The sequence below is a fragment of the Schistocerca cancellata genome, chromosome 12 (genome assembly GCF_023864275.1).
Source record: "Schistocerca cancellata isolate TAMUIC-IGC-003103 chromosome 12, iqSchCanc2.1, whole genome shotgun sequence".
NCBI classification, from domain to species: Eukaryota; Metazoa; Arthropoda; class Insecta; order Orthoptera; family Acrididae; genus Schistocerca; species Schistocerca cancellata.
This window is the reverse complement of record NC_064637.1, coordinates 47,296,111-47,314,267: the sequence shown is the minus strand read 5'-3', so window position 1 is coordinate 47,314,267 and position 18,157 is coordinate 47,296,111. Positions and strand designations below refer to the sequence as shown.

The window sequence follows — 18,157 nt, the reverse complement described above, 5'->3', positions numbered from 1 at the left end:
ATTGTTTCAGTTGTGTGACTGGATTTGTGATTTCCTGTCAGAAAGGGGACAATTTCTTGTAATCAATGGAAAGTTATCCCACAAAACATGAAGTGTTAAGTCTCAAGTTATGAGCTGCAACAGAGTCAACAACTTTACTGATGATCTGCCGCCTAGACGATCTTCGTGATTGCTTTTAGCCTGATTGTTTTCTTATAGTTGCCTTATTGTTGTTTCTTGAATCTGTGACCTTGCTATGCAGTCCCGCTCTTTGTACTGTGTGACATCGTTTCCATCTGCAGAGATTGCTTATTTCTCTGAACTTCATCTGCAACCCAAATCTCAGAGTAGAGCATATGAGAATTAAGTTTCTCTGCAGCTTCTTTCAACTATTTCTGGTTGTTGTCATTGTAGGCAGCACCTCTTGTTCACTGTCTTACAAAACGCCACCAAGCTGCGATGCCAAAGTACAAGTGACCCTTTCGTGGCAGGTGGAGATGCCCGGTTGCCGTCACGCCTCGGTGATGTTCTGTGCTCACGTCTCTTGAACTGGCGCTGTACAATTAACAAACCAGCACGTGCACAATGGAAAGTTCTTACATGCTAACTACCTAAATTACGTGAACCTCTTTCATCTCATTGCGAGAAAGAGAGGGAACATCAGGTTACACCACAAACAGAAGTGAAATATGCCGTTGCACAAGAAAGTCCCTCTGCTGAGCACTAAAACGAATCCATTAAATTTCAATTATACGATAAATCGTACAAATCTAAAGGCTGTCCTGTGGGGAAGGCAAACCAAAGACTTTGTTTTATTAACAGAACATCTAGAAGATACAAGAGGTCTGCTAAACACATTGACTACACTGTACTTATCCATCCTCTGCTAGAGTATTGCTGTGTGGTACTGGATTCTTACCATATTGAATTGACAGAGAACTTTGAATAAGTTCAAAGAAGATCAGCTCGTTTTGTAGTATTGTGAAATAGGGGAGAGAGTCACAGATATGATAAGCGATTTAGGAACAGTCATTAAAACAGAGGTATTTTATGCTGTGGCAAGATCTTTTCATGAAATTTTAATCTCAATGTACTATTATAAATTCAAAAATATTTTGTTGATACCCACCTGCATAGGGAGATATGATCATTGTAGAATAAGAGAAATCAGAGCTTGTGCTGGAAGATTTAAGTGTTTGTTTTTTCCCTGTGCTGTTAGAGAGTGAAATGGTAGTGAAATAGTGTGAAAGTGGTTTGATGAATCCTCTGCCAGGAAATTAAGTGTGAATTGCAAAGTAGTCATGAAGATATAGATGTAGATAACAGATATTATAGTTGCATTAATTTTTGAGGTACAGTATCATGCTTTCTCTGGTTTAGTTTCTCTGTCCTCAATCACTCACAGAACAATTACATATCTCAGGTGCTAGTCAATATTCTGATATGTTCTGTGTGTGTGGGTCCACATCATTTATCAGTGGATTATTGGATGCTTTTAAATTTCTTACCGCCAAATCCATCCTGAAATTTGCATTACTGTAATATATATAAACAAAGTACTTCCCACAAAGAAGAGATTTACAAAAGAATAAAAAAAATTTGGAGTTCATAGGTTTATGAACTATTTATTAGAGACACAGAGTTGACACAGCAAGGAAAAAGGAAGAAAACTGCCTAGGAGAATACCAAGGAGTGATACGGTTAATTGAGAATCTTAGGTTGAGCAGAAGTAGTCAGCAGTGTGTAAGGGTGAGAAAGAATGAAGCCTAATCAATGGGAATTTAAATAATTGTGCAGTGCTGATGTAGTCACATGGAGCACTTGTCAGCCAAGTAGTAAAGAAGGGCTCTGTTCAAGAAAGAAGGCAAACTGACAGCTTATCATTTCTTATCTCATGTGCCTGTCAAGATAGGCTAGTGTAACAGTAGGTAGGATAGATGGGCACTGTGTATCTTATCGATTTGTGCATGTGTTTACTGTCCCCTGAGACACTAATCTGTCCAGCTTTGCCAGTGATCAGTACTTTTGAAAGTCACCAGAGTTTGTTTCCTTTGCGTGTCTCTCCACTGCTGCTGCCCTAAGTTATGGATAACAATTGATAATACAATTACATGTACTAGCTCTATTGTCCCAAGTATGAGACTGTGTTATTTATGGTGAGTAAGATGTCTTACTCATTTCATTTTGCACAATTCATGGGGCACACCAGCTATGTAAGTTGTGTGTTCAATAAGAAAATTTCATTTTTGGGATGTATGTGTTTGAAAAATTAACAAGTTTCAGCAGAAACATATAAACTAAAAATTAGGCTATTAACAAAAATGTTATTTGAGGCTTTACATGCAAAGTAAAATCCAGTGAAAACAAAAATGAACACACATAATATGAATATCCCACAGAATACTCCAAAGTGTAATGTAAGTGTAATTTTCGACTGAAAACAATTGGGGGAAAAAAGGAATTTGTGGAATAACTTCACTAAAAGAAGGGATTGGTTGATATGACGCATTCTGAGATGTCAAGAATCCCCAATGTGGTATTGGAAGGATGTGTGGGTATTGAGAGACATCAAGATTGAATATGGTAAGCAGTTTCAGAAGGATTTAGGTTGCAGTAGTTATTCAGAGATGAAGAGGCTTGCACAGGATAGAGTAGCATGGACTGAAGACTACGACAGCAACAATGACATCGATATTGGAATTATTAAATATTTCACCTCCTGGAGATAAATTCTGACTGACAATTCTGCCTCAATGTTGAAGATTATAATAACACAATATTGTAATATTTTAGTCTGTCTAGTTTCGGACCAGGTGTCGGATTTGGTTTAAGTCAAGTGCACAATGATTGGTCTCCATTAAGTTTGTCTCCAGGTGCTTCTATCACCTTGCTCTCTTGTCCTATGCGTTCTGGTCTCTATATCAGGAATGATGGCTCGATGCTTGCAAAATGTGTGTATCCTGTTTTGGCAGTCCTCATATATGAATTAATGAGCACAGACTATTACTTACAACCAACATCTCCATCAGAGAGCCTGTAATTTTTTTGTATTACCATTGCTTTAATCAGGGTCTTAGTGGGCTCACATTCTGGGGAATTTCATCCTGTCACTCTGCTTCCATTCTGGCACTAATTCCCAAAATTCCTCTAAAGATCTGCAAGCAAATACTGAAAGGATATTTTTGCTGAGATTGTCAAGTCTGCACTTTTCGTGCACTCTTTGAAACATTGTCAGTGACCTTGGCATTAAATTATAAACAAGAAGTGGAGGTAGTACTTAAATTATGGAACACATTCTTTTACAATGAAAACAAGTGCTAATTTGTATGAAAATATATTCTAGGGAAAAGCAAGCCATGTGTTGTCCACGCTTTATATATGTACTATGTTTGCTAAAGAGAGAATGTAAGGGAATGCTTGTAGAACTACCCCAGCCCTGCAACTGACTAAAGTTCCTTCACAGAAGGTACTAGCATTCACAGGTTTCTTCTTTTGCGTCATGAAAACTGCAAGGGTCACTTTTTTTGAACACTGCACATTTTTCACACAAAAAATTTTAATTTAGTACTCTCCAGAGAGTGGATTCAGTACTGCCCCACATCGCTTTTGAAGCATTTCCTGTGTGTTATGGCCTAATTATGGTGTGTGTCACAACTGTTATTTGTAGAGATATATCTTGAAGTATTCATACTGTGTACTTATTTTTTGTATTTATCTCACCCACACTAGTGTGTGCAGAAAAAAATTGCTTAGTAGTGTTGTATTTGCAGTAAGTATCGCAATATTGTAAATCATATAATCCGTACACATTTAGGATTTTCCAAATTTTCATCGAGTCTAAAATTGAACTGTAACATTTAATGTGAATTTGAATTTTTGATACATAGGTATGAGAGATGGACTTAAGTGAAAACATTATTAAAACTGGAGGGACACAGAATGAGATGAATGTTGAAAATTGCTGGGAGAGAGAGAGAGAGGAGATGAGAAAATCAATTAGGGGCGGGGCTGGTGTAGAAGGCATGTTACGACTGTGGAAGGAGGTGAGTGAAACATGTAGCCAGGCAAATAATTGGTTGTTGGACCAAGTAAGTTCTTTTTGTTGTGGAGTGAGTTTTCTGTATGTTGAACTTTGATAAAAATAAGTTTGCTACTGCTGTTCAACCGATGTTTAGAACCAAGGACAGTAAGAAGCCACCAACAAGGAAGGCTATTTACCACTGGCACAACAAATTTGTTACGACAGTGTGCTTGAGCCCAGCAAGGCGAAGCAGACATCCTAGTGTGAGTGAAGTGAATGTGCAGCATGTACGAGAGACATTCGTAGGGAGTCCAAAGAAATCTGTGCATCGTGCGTCCCATGAACTCGAAATGGCTCCAATGATAGTATGGAATGTCCTGTGACAGAAGCTGTCTATGAAACCATTCAAATTGGAGTTAGTGGAGAAGTTCAATGACGACGACGACATTTTGAGTTTTGTTCGCAGTTGCAACAATTGGATGAGGATGGCACTGTTGATTGCTTAATTTTTAGCGACATAGCCACTTTTCACACTAATGGGGAAGTGAACATGTACAGGGCTATTACAAATGATTGAAGCGATTTCATAAATTCACTGTAGCTCCATTCGTTGACATATGGTCATGACACACTACAGATACGTAGAAAAACTCATAAAGTTTTGTTCGGCTGAAGCCGCACTTCAGGTTTCTGCCGCCAGAGCGCTCGAGAGCGCAGTGAGACGAAATGGGGACAGGAGCCGAGAAAGTGTATGTCGTGCTTGAAATGCACTCACATCAGTCAGTCATAACAGTGCAGCGACACTTCAGGATGAAGTTCAACAAAGGTCCACCAACTGCTAACTCCATTCGGCGATGGTATGCGCAGTTTAAAGCTTATGGATGCCTCTGTAAGGGGAAATCAACGGGTCGGCCTGCAGTGAGCGAAAAAACGGTTGAACGCGTGCGGGCAAGTTTCACGCGTAGCCCACCGAAGTCGACGAATAAAGCAAGCAGGGAGCTAAACGTACCACAGCCGACGGTTTGGAAAATCTTACGGAAAAGGCTAAAGCAGAAGCCTTACCGTTTACAAGCTACAAGCCCTGACACCCGATGACAAAGTCAAACGCTTTGAATTTTCGGCGCGGTTGCAACAGCTCGTGGAAGAGGATGCGTTCAGTGCGAAACTTGTTTTCAGTGATGAAGCAACATTTTTTCTTAATGATGAAGTGAACAGACACAATGTGCGAATCTGGGCGGTAGAGAATCCTCATGCATACGTGCAGCAAATTCGCAATTCACCAAAAGTTAACGTGTTTAGTGCAATCTCATGGTTTAAAGTTTACGGCCCCTTTTTCGTCTGCGGAAAAAATGTTACAGGACAAGTGTATCTGGACATGCTGGAAAATTGGCTCGTGCCACAACTGGAGACCGACAGCGCCGACTTCATCTTTCAACAGGATGGTGCTCAACCGCACTTCCATCGTGATGTTCGGCATTTCTTAAACAGGAGATTGGAAATCCAATGGATCGATCGTGGTCGAGATCACGATCAGCAATTCATGTCATGGCCTCCATGCTCTCCCAACTTAACCCCATGCGATTTCTTTCTGTGGGGTTATGTGAAAGATTCAGTGTTTAAACCTCCTCTACCAAGAAAAGTGCCAGTACTGCGAGCTCGCATCAACGATGCTTTCGAACTCATTGATGGGGACATGCTGCGCCGAGTGTGGGAGGAACTTGATTATCGGCTTGATGTCTGCCGAATCACTAAAGGGGCACATATCGAACATTTTTTGAGTTTTTGTATGTGTGTGCAAAGCATTGTGAAAATATCTCAAATAATAAAGTTATTGTAGAGCTGTGAAATCGCTTCAATCATTTGTAATAACCCTGTATAATTGTCAAATCTCGGGTACAAAGCATCCACATGAATGCATTGAATTTGAGCTAGATTCCCCAAAGGTAAATGTTTTTTTGTGCCTTGTCACGTCGAAAACTGTACGGGCCATTCTTCTTCCCCGGGAGCACTGTCACTGGATATTCCTACTTGGACATGTTGCAGCAATTGCTGATGCCTCAAATGCAATCAGACTCTCCTTTCATCTTTCAGCAGGATGGGGCTCCAAGGCCCCAATCCATTTTCATCATGATGATCGTGGGTACCTGAACACGGAGCGGCCGTGCTACAGAAGGGAACAGCTGTTTCATGAAATGGCATTCCTGGTCACCAGATCTGACTCTGTGTGACTTTTGCTGTGGGGACACATTAAAAATCTGGTGATGTACCACCTCTACCACGAGGTGTTGTAGAGCTCCGGGAGAAAATACAGGAAGCGACTGCCACAATCGACGATGCCATACTGGGACGGGAGTGGCGGGAATTCGATTACCGCATTGACATCTGCCGGGTCACTCAGGGTCGCAAATCAAATGTTTGTAGAAAAAGAAAAGAAAAAAAAAACCTTTCAGAGTTTCTCTTCAAAATGCAATATGTATGATATCTGTACAATGTTTATACACCCTGTATTTTTCTGGCAATGTGACAGCATACTGTTGTGGTACAAGCCACGGCAGATATCTATTACTTGGCCCTCCACACCAGAACGTCAACCTATATATTACAGGTTTGCTTTGAATATACGGCTTTACCCCATGCTTTGCAAAATATAGTGTAAGCACGTGTACTTGTGTTATAGCAAAAGACAAAAGACGGAAAACATTGTATCTGATTTTTGCCTGCATGAAGCTAATGTCATTAAACAGTCAGTCACTGATGTTATATCAGGCATGCCCTACCCATATTATCCTTTACTGTACTAATATGACGTTCTGAGAGAATATGTAGACAGTTATTTCTCTAATACAAATCTGCACCAAGAAGTCATACTTACCTATCAACTAGAAGGCCAGGCAAGCAGATAATCCATTTTCAACAAACCAAGTTTTCACAGGCACACGGAATAATGCTAACGTAACAATGAAGGTTACATGATGTTTTCAACATTAGTATGAGTCAGTTGGAAGAAGTATATAGTAATATCATCTGTTGGAAGGTAGAACAGAGTAGTAGTATAAGAAATTTTAACCTCCTGTGCAAAAATCTTTCTGACGGACAACAGCTGCATCTGGATTAAAAATGTTTCTTTAAGGGGGGGTTAGGACGTCAAACGTACCAACTTCGAGAAGGAGAGGCATCACAGGACATTTTAATTTGCACTGTCTATACTTTTACAAATAAATTCATAAAACTTTGTCAGCATGACTAGGAAGGATTCAGGATTCACACTCATAGCAGTGGAAGTTCAAAAACATAGCAAAACAATTTATTTTAGATGTGAAATTTCATCATTTTTTCACTTGGTATTGACTGCATTTGTTGCTGTAGGTACACTTTTCTTCATAAGTAAGAGAGATTCTTCGATGAATTTGGCACAGCTTAAAAACCATACTAACAGGTGTATGAAACTCTAGAATTTATTTAATCTGTGGAAAAATGAATGGGCTGTTACGTTTTAAACTTCATGTTTAGAGGAAACTCGAATTATCTCAATTTTTACCACAGTTTTTAAAAGATTTGGGAAATTCTAGTGTGTCATACACCTGTAAATATGGTTTGTATGCTGTGCAAAATTCATCGAAGAATCTCTCTTACTTATGAAGAAAAGTGTACCTACAGCAACAAATGCAGTCAATACCAAGTGAAAAAATGATGAAATTTCACATGTAAAAAAAAAATTGTTTTGTTATGGTTTTGAACTTCCTCTGCTACGAGTGTGAATCCTGAATCCTTCCTGGTCATGCTAACAAAGTTTTATGAATTTATTTGTAAAAGTATAGACAGTGTAAATTAATATGTCCTGTGGTGCTTCTCCTGCTCCAAGTCGGCCCGTTTCACATCCTACGCCCCTTAAATATCAAACAATGGGAAATCCAGGATGGAATGTAACAGTATTATTGTGTATATTTATATACAGTATTATTATATATACTTTAAATATCATTTGTTTGTTGTGACTGCTCAGGTGGACCGAAACATGCAAGCACAGAAGGCAGAGGTGCTCGGCCGAACGCGGAACCACGAGCACGGCATCGCACAGCTCGAGTCGAGAATGGCGGTTCTGTCTCTGAGGACGGCCGACGACGACGGAAGCCGACCGCCAAAAAACGAGAGGCTGCCGCCTCCTCCTCCTGCTGCTGCCCAGACTGCGGCGGACGGCGGAGGCGGCGCAAGCACCACCACCACCGTCACCACCACGGACACGGCCACCACCGGCAGCAAGCCGACGGAGCAGCTCCTTCCTCGAGCACATCCTCCGACTGGACCGCCGGACAGCAGCCCGAGTGTTCCTGCCGGAGGCCTCCCCGCGGGCGTCGGTAGAGTCTGCGGTGCGAGCGGTCACCCGGTAGACTACGACTCTTGCCGGACGGAAACTGGCAGTAAAAGTGGCTCGACGGCAAGTGACGAAATGGATAATAGGCTTCGCGATACGGATACGAGGGAGACTTTGTCCGCAGGCGACAGTGGCAGTTCCGTCAATAAGACTGACGTAGAGATTCGACGGTGTAGAGTAGCGTATACCGATGACACGGACGGGGAACAACTGCCGAGTGAGGAGAGACTCGGTGGGGATGTCTCTGTGCCGGATGGCGTCACACCGGCAGACACTTGTACTTCGGACCTTGCACCGGTGTGTGTTGACAACAGGCTGTTAGATGCGACAGTACGAGAGACGAGGACGGTACGTAATGTTCCGCCGTGCCACTCGCCAGAAATTTTTGTGGAAACTGATAAGAATGAACCACTTTATGACAATGACATCCGAGATATGAAAGATGTTACGGAAGAGCGTGAAGTCTTCAGCAGTGAAACTGAAGCCTATTTAGTTGAATCTCGTATCTCTGCAGATTGTTCAGAGGATGTTAAGGATTCTGCTGATGGTAGAGTGTTTGCTGATGAGCCCTCGTTATTGGAGAGCGAGCTGAAGTTAAGTGTAGAAGTGCCTCACTCGACTCCGAGTCCCGATAAGCTAAAGTGCACAGATCGGGAGTACTTGTTAGGGGACCAGTTAGGTATCTCTCCCAATGACAATGTTATATCACTGAATGTTGATGTAGACAGTAAAAAAATATATGAGTTTCAGTGTGTCAAAGGCCACGTCCCAGAAAGAGCACGAGATGTGCTAAAAGAACAGTTTGTGTCTGACGGTGACAAACTCGGTTCTGCAGAGGAGGAACACCGAGGAGTAGATGCACAAGTGGCAGCTGTCTGTGAAAGTGCTGAAAATATCCTCAATCTTGATGTGAAAGAGGAAGACGACAGTCCTGCAGATGGGTTTTCTGATAGGGCTTATGTCAGCGAACCGGATGTCGTTAATCTCGGAGACCTCGATAACGCTCGGTCAGTTCTCGACGATCTGGATAAGGACAGAATTCCTCGTAATGTCGTAGACGGTGAATCTGCAGAGCACCTGCAGGTAGCAGAAGAGGCTGACATCAGTGACGTCATGATTGGCCTGCTGGACAATTTGGAACGCGCAGAGGGTGCCGTCGGTACCCTAGGAGTCGCCGATCTCTCTCGTACTTCAGAGGCGAAGTTGGCATATAAAACTGATCTCGGTGATGAGGCCACAATCCATTCAGAGAAGTTTGCAGGTGCACCTCATGTGAGACAAGAGGTTAAGAGTTCATTATCGAGGTCTGAAGCTGTTGCCGCCGTAAGCGAAACGGCCGTGACACCTTACGAGATTGTGGGTCCTCGTAGTGAATCTAACACCGACTCACTTTCAGACGTCAGTCGGCACGACGGTGACATTCCCGCGGCAGTCGGCGAAGAGGTACCGTGCTCGGCACGAGCTGTCGCTGCAGCTGCTCCGGCCGACGCGTCGCCGAGGAGAGGGAGACGAGACTGCAAACCGTCGATCCAGAGGCTGCTGAGTGACATTCAGGAGCACACCCTCGTCTCTCCTACTGACGGCTCCGGTTTACAACTCGGTCTCGAATCCGCAGAAGCCGATTTAGAGATGCCGGCGAACGTAGTGCCCGACGACCGTACGTATTCTCTGGACTCTCTCAGCCCCGACTCCAATCTCAACAGGCCCAACATAGCGACACCCGGCTCGTATTCGTCAGAGTCGAAACAGAAGGAGTCTCCCTCGGGTGACAGGCTGCCGGATTGGCCGACGGAGGAGAATGCTGCGGCCAAGGTGGAAGGCGCCGAGTTAGCGGAAGGCGCTTTTGGCTCGGTGCGGCCCAGGCTGCCGACTGGTGACCACACGATATCTGATGTCGATTCTGTGCAGACGCCTTCGCCACTAGATGCCGGTGGACCTTTGGGGAGGACCGGAGTTCTAGACTCGGCTATCGTAATGCGACAGAGCTACGGTGCTGGGGACACGTGGAACGAAGAGGTAAAAGTAAATGCTTGCTTTACTTAAAAAATTATATTTATAAAGTCCGAATATGTCTGAACCTCATATACTGAGTATATGGGAAGAAAAATAGTTTTCAGTCACAAATAGATCTGTCTTATTGAATTGCACAGTACAGTTTGGGCCCTGTCAGTTCCCTTTTACACAGTTGTAGTCTGTTTCACTTTTATAACATCGGCTAGTTTATCTCTAATCTGTACTTTCCACAAATTTAATATCTTTTAATACACTAATATATACAACATCTTTGCTTTTTGTAGTTATTTTGTCATTCAACTTTCGAGGTGGATATGATACTTCATGAGTACACTGTTGTTTATTCAGTGTCTTTAGCCAGAGCTACCTAGTTGTGGAGAAGCGGAAGTAGATTGACTCGGGCCAAAAGTGTCATTCGCCTGGCCACTGCCAATATTTACTCTGATTTCGCATAAAAACAATGGAATGTTTTGCCTTTTACTAAAGAGGGGAATATAAAATGAGTTTTGTCTGGTTAGATGTGAGAGAATCCCTGATGGTAGTCTTTGAAGGATAATTGGTAAGTAGATAAATAAAACAAACAGTAATAATCTAAAACTACAATACTTGGGCATATGGTAGCCTTTATGATGTTACTGTCATGCCATGTTGTGCTCAGTAGTAAATTAATGTATCTCTGGACATACAATGAAGCATTTGCGTGACAATTTTTAATGAAGTGGGATATGAAGCAGTAAACTCGCGTGCAGTGTTCTCTCTTTCTTACTTTCAAATAGTTGGTTCAGTGGCCATTTTAAGGGCAGGAAGCTCACCTGGAAGAAAATTAATTAAAGTTTCTTTCTTATTGCTATCATAAAATAATGCAGTTTAGTATATATTAAAAAAAAAAAAAAAAATCTTTGTCTGTTACGTGCTGTTCAACAGAGCCAGTTCCCTTCTTACAAACATCCTCTAATAAAACAAGAAAAAAATTAACAATTACTATTATTTAAAAAATACAAAGAAACGAATAAGCAAACAACAGCAGTGCGTGTGGCATTGTGGAGTTCATGTTCTCAACGCGTCTTTGGCTTGCAAGACAGGTGCAATAGTTGCTAGTCTATAGTACATAGCGCACAATCACCAGTTGACTGTGCCACTCATCGACCTATGGGGTGGGGGGGTTTACAATCAAATTCTTGTGAGTTAAAACAAAAAAAAAAAAATATTAAAAAATTTTGCAGTAAAATGCAATATCTATCTACTTTACCTGACAGATGCAAGGCATAGCTAAATGTAACTTGTAACTGCACAAGCAGTTAAGAGTATAAATGTTTGCGTGAAAAATTTTGTGACATTAAAAGTGCCAGCGCTGCATGAGGAAAGTGTAGTTTGTTTGCACCTCCCCTCCTCCCACACCACCACTCTCCACGCCACTGACAATTTGTAGTGTACCTGTGGGTGAAGCTTGCTTTCTGCGCTCCCACACTTAGCAGAGAATTCTGTCAGGATATTGTAAACAAATGGTATGTGGCCTTAAAATCAGGTTATTAAACTGAACATAAAGTTGTGTGATACAGCTGTATGGAAAAATTGGCATTGTTACTGGAATAAAATAAATTTGTGCCTGGAAAATGTTCTGAGACCATGGCAGCTGTATTTGGGTCTTCTTTTCTTGTGTTTTTTACATTTCTGTGTGGAGTCGGCATTCTTGATGGGATGTGGCAACTCTGGATTCCAGCGCCTATCTGATTTGGTGAAGGCTGCCGGTCTTGCTTACTAGATGAAGGCAGAGCTCACCATCTGCAGCATCGTTGACAGAACCGACTGCGGACCTTTGGTGCAGAGCCGGGTGGAAGGTCTGAATCAGAGGCTCAGACGGTTTTGTGACCGTGTTGGCTGCAGATTGCTTGACTTGCGCCATAGGGTGGTGGGGTTTCGGGTTCCGCTGAATAGGTCAGGAGTTCACTACACTCAGCTGGCGGCTACACAGGTAGCGGAGGCTGTGTGGCATGGACTGTGCGGTTTTTTAGGTTAGAATGCCTCGGGAAGGTATGGGGTGGGCTGCAATCTCAAAGGGTGCATGGCAAATACAGGACGTGCTTGGAGCAAGGAACATTCGGAATTGTAGTTGTAAACTGTTGTAGTTGTGCTGGGAAAGTCCCTGAGCTTCAAGCGCTAATAGAAAGCACAGAAGCTGAAATCGTTATAGGTGCAGAAAGCTGACTAAAGCCTGAAATAAGTTCTGCAGAAATTTTTACGAAGTCTCAGACAGTGTTCAGGAAAGATAGATTAGGCAGAATTGGTGGTGGAGTGTTTGTGTCTGTCAGTAGTGGTTTATCTTGTAGTGAAGTCGAAGTCGATACTCCGTGCAAATTGGTATGGGTGGAGGTTATACTTAACAGCCGAACAAAGTTAATAATTGGCTCTTTCTACCGGGTGCAAAAAAGGGCAGCTCATTTTGTATTATCACGTAATAGGGGAGAGAGTGTGGCAGATATGATACGCGAGTTGGGATGGAAGTCATTACAGCAAAGATGTTTTTCGTCGCAGTGAGATCTATTTACGAAATTTCAGTCACCAACTTTCTCTTCCGAATGCGAAAATATTTTGTTGAGCCCAACCTACATAGGTAGGAATGATCATTAAAATAAAATAAGAGAAATCAGAGCTCGAACAGAAAGGTTTAGGTGTTCGTTTTTCCCGCGCGCTGTTCGGGAGTGGAATGGTAGAGAGATAGTATGATTGTGGTTCGATGAACCCTCTGCCAAGCACTTAAATGTGAATTGCAGAGTAGTCATGTAGATGTAGATGTAGATGTAGATGGTGGCCGGATGCCGTTCCTGACACCACCACTCTTCCGAGGACGGAAACTTTACATCATCATATCTATCTGCATTTAGAGTAAAGTCAGAGAAAATTTGCTAAATGTTTGCACAGCACTTATCTGAGTCAGGAAATGTGTACCAGCCCGGCATTTTTACATAGTTGGATCTGGGAAACAATCTAAAAAGCTACATCTGTGCTGTTCACCTCATGAGCCATAGTTGTTAATCTACAAGGTGGATTTGATGTGGGGCTGACTTTTCTTCCCTAAATCCCAGAAGTAGCATGTTAATGCACTCAGCTATCCGACGCAGCTGTATATTGATCTTTTGCAAGTACTTCAGAGATCCAATAAACGTACTGGAGAAGAATTAGACAAAAGTTCACCTGAAAAGGAACTACATAAAACAAATGTATTTTTGGTTGAAAAAGGTTACTTACCCAGTTCAAGAAATTCACACTTGTAATTATCAATTTAGTTATGAAATTTAATTGTCTGTGGTTTCAGAAAGTGGTGTACTAGTCAGTCTAGAACTTATGAAACAAATTGTGAGTTCCATAATTCATTATTCACTCTGCAGCAGAATTTATGTGTGTGAGGAAACTTCCTGATAGTCTAGATACTGCAGCACATAGCAGCTGGACCTGGGATGTTTTTTAGTGTTTTTAGAAGAAATTTGATGGTAAGCTGAAGGTTTGAGTGCACTGTGAGGCATAGGAAAATTGCCTTTGAAAACGAAGTCATCAGAAAGTTCGCATATATGAAGTGTCTGTCAAATATAGCATAGAACTCTTACAGCCTTATGCCGCAGTCTAGTTTGGTCGGGTTTGTACCAGACGTTTGCTACAACTTCTAGACATCCCTACGTTTTCAACCTGTAAAGTTTGTATACTCCATATTAATTACTTTTAAAATCAGCATTTGTTATATTTATTGCAAACAATGTAAAAATTTGGGGTGTTATCTATCCTCACTATATTGTTGTTTAATGTACTCCAGATAGATTAAATGAATAAAAAAATATTTTGATTCAAAAATCTGTAAAATATTTCGTGAAATGGTTTGTCTAAAAGTAAGAAATACGACAGATCAAAGAAACATTTTGACAGACCTCATTTGCTGTACATGATTCCGAGCATCACTCAAAGGGATGCCAAGTGTTTCTCTAACAACAATATTTTGAAAAGGATAAATTGTGTCTCACCATGTAGAGGAAATTCTGAGTCACAGATACACACAATGAAAAGACAGCTACCCATTTAAGTTTTTTGGCATACTTCTGAGGTAGGAAACACACACACATTCCCACAAGCACAACCCACACACACATCACTGAGTCTGGCCGTGGCAGCTAGAGATAGTAGCCATGTGTGTGTGTGTTTTCTACTTCAGAAGTACGCCTATTGAGCTAAAGCTTAAATGTGTAACTGTCTTTTCATTGTGCTTGTCTGTGACTCGGCATTTCCTCTATATGGTGACTAACAATCTGTCCTTTTCCTAATATTTTTGTGATTCCATCAGGGACTAGTACATGAGGTTAACAGTAATTCCATCAGCACGATTCTAATTTTCTTTACCTTTGGCAGGTGTCACCCAATGACGTGTCCTTCCCGAGCCTGACAGTGCCAGAAGGAAGCGAATCGACCGAGCTCGACGCCGTACGTCCTCCGTCACTGATGACCAGCCTCATCTCCATGACGACGAGCTCCGAGACCGGCGCCGCGTTGGCTGCCGAAGCGGAGGCTGTGGCGGCTGCCATAAATGTCACCACACAGCAGTCGGGTGGCTCAGTGCGGCAGAACCGTAAGAGGTCTCTGCCCAGTCTCATGGTGAGCGATCCACTCCTCTCTATAACTGTCAATTCAAATAATAAATACATAAATAAAAAATAAAATAAAGTATTTTGTACCGTCCTTTTAATTTTGACATGACTGTATTCTTAAGAGGAACTATTTTTTTGTATAAAACTTTTCCAGTTACGTGACCGCATATAACCCTACCACTACTAGTGTAATTTAGTATGCTTTTACCTAAATAACAGAAAAACCTTTCTCTAAGTTGTCACATATACTATATCCCAAAAGAACAAATAGTCCTGTCACAGAAAAAGCCACGTATAATCCTCATGCTAAAATATAGTGTAGTTTCCAAATAAAGTACACTATGGGAGAGTAGCCCTGTTAATAGGAAAAGCTAGTTAATAGAGTTACCCTTTTTAAGGATTTGACCGTGTTTTGTGTCTAATGAATAAATAAATCAGACTATTCAGTTCTTTTCCTAAGATTTTACCAAGCAGTTGAATAGAAACACAGTATGAATAATATTATACTGAAGCTAGGACAACTCAGTTCCAAATTCATTTAGTGGTTTATGACATGTACTAATGGTCGCCAGGCAATGGAACAGTGAAGTATTGGAAAAGCAGAAGTATGAATTTTGCCTGCTTTCCTAGTACTGTTTAATTTGGTTCTTCAAATAAATATTACTCTATGTAAACAATGTTGGTGCAGACACTGGAATTTCTTTTTGAGTACTACACCCTTATACATTGCATTTTAAAGAGAGAACAAGCCCAGTAGATAACTTCAGGGAAGCTAAAAAAAATTGCCCAGGGGGATATATAGAAAATCATTTTCTATACTAAACAAATTTAAATACTTAGATACTAAAGTGCACACTTTTTATACTGATCATTTCACTTCAAGAAAACCTCTTTGTTACTGGAATTTACTTTCAAAAGCTATCATTCTTTGAACTAACTCTGTATAGTCATTTACCAGATTCTAATACCTTAGCTACACTCTGTTTGAATTTTATGTAAGTAAACTTTTACTACAACACTTTGTAATTGTTAAGACAAAACGAAAACAATTTAAATGGTGCCTCTTTATATTAACTTGGCACTTCATACATTTATAAAATAGGATACTCGGATTCATCAAACACCAGGAAGGAATCCTATATAGGTGTATGATTAGGATGAAATAACAGGTTGAACCACTTTCTTTAAAGTTCAAGAATAATTATTAAAACACAGTGTAAATTAATGGTTCACACTGTACAAATGTAAATTTGCAATAAAAAAGACTTATCTGATGGCTGTAGGCTTGGGTGTGGCAAACTGTTATGGTGGCTACACTACCCACAATATGGCCTGCAAGTCTCTTGCTGTATGGGCTCAATTTCTCTTCTTGGCGTCATTCAGTTCTATAAACATTAACCCAACAACTTGCAGCTATGCCGTAGGCCATTTACAGTATGCATCTGAGGCATTTTGTGCAAATTTGCAGGTAAAGCTCCTCCTGCTTCATAAAGGTGTTGTCTCAGTCACTGCTGCCTACAGACTGTGTAACTTACTTCCTGCGTTTTCTCTAGGTAGTGCACCAATTCCCCATTGCCACCTTTTCCATTCCCCAGAGCCACTTTCATTTTAAACAATAGCACACTGGCTTTTACATGAGACCTATTTCTTACATTGTTGCCAAGTGTTACCTTTCTTAAATTGTCAAATTTTACATTAACATGAACAAATTATACACACAAATATTTTTAAATACGAAAGGTCATCGGAAAATTATTTAACATAATAAACAATTTATTTAGTATTTTACTTACATTACTCACATACTATGCAAAGAACTGCAATCTCCAGTATAGTACACTTTACTTAACATATACAGACCAATCTGCGAAAATTTTAAAGCAAAAAGTTATAAAAAAACTTAAATGAACCATAAATAAATATTGTTATATGCATTATCATGTATTATTGTGACAACATAGCTTTTGACGACTTCCTCGATAGTGTCATCAGGAGATTTCCGTAGGCCATTTGGTACTTTATTTCATTCGTTGAATTATGTTCATTGAATTATGTCTTGGAAATTTCACAAAGTCACGTATTGTGCTGATGTCGATGTTTATGACTGAAGAACATTCTGATGCTGATTTCACTACACGGCTGATGACTCACCATATTTCTCTGTTCTCATTCAGCATCAAGCACCTGTTTCCATGCACCTTTAATGGTATAGCCACTGTCGCAGTTAAAGTAGTTGTTACAAATTTCAATCTCAGTGACTTCTTTGATGACAGAATACCTGTAGTTAGATGCATGGGATAATATTTCTGTTTCATATAACATAAATGTATGTACATTCATGAGGCTGTTTTGGGGAACAGCAAATTTGTTGAAGTTACGATATTTAATGTGGCAGCGTCCTGAAAATGTTTGTATTGATTAACTAATGTAAATGGTAACAGATTCAAATGGTATTTTATGAAAAAGGAACGTGGAGCTAAGGCTGTCTTTTACTGGACATAGCACTTCTCTAATTTTCGACTGTTCGACACTGAATGCAAATCTGACACAACAAGAACTCGTGAAGCATTTACCCGACATTACTGTGTTGTTGTACAGACAATGTTTTGGTCAGTGTTGCAAGTTGCCTCCACCAATTTGGCGAGTTTCTTCTGAGCCAGTGCCCTATGCAGAACTTACATAGCAGGGATGGCCACAATAAGTCTAGTGAGCCGCATGCTGCTCTCACCTCAGTCTAGTTGCCATTTTTGGAAATTAGAATATTTCTGAGCACTCAAAGTACAAAACATTTGTATATTACTAGTGAACCCATCAGTGCTTTGCAGTTGCTAAATATGTATCGGAACTAGAGATCTGTATTAACCTGGAGTCCGGTGCCAGTTGCAGTATAGGTGGAGCAAAAACTCGAGTTTCAATATTTCGCGTGATTATTGCTCGAATTTAAAAATTTGTATAGCTGTCATACTCCACTCATGCAGAAGTACAGGATGGGACAAATACAAGTGGCCCGGAGAATGTAGTTCCGGGGTACGAGGAAACACTGCAGAGGAAAGAAAATACAGTGATAACCTGACTATAGCAGATGTTGAAAGTGACCACCATTCGTCTCTTGGTGCTTTTGGGCCCTCGTCAGCAAGTTACTGC

At 41.0% G+C, this 18,157-nt stretch overlaps 1 protein-coding gene across 1 annotated transcript in view; it reads left to right on the top strand.

Moving 5' to 3' along the window:
• Positions 1-18,157, top strand: part of LOC126109440 (uncharacterized) — an 841,290-nt gene that overhangs the window by 773,582 nt on the left and 49,551 nt on the right. The window contains exons 30-31 of the mRNA XM_049914471.1: positions 8,004-10,388; positions 14,778-15,020. Coding sequence (XP_049770428.1) covers positions 8,004-10,388; positions 14,778-15,020 — 2,628 coding nt within the window. The remainder of the gene's footprint in view (positions 1-8,003; positions 10,389-14,777; positions 15,021-18,157) is intronic.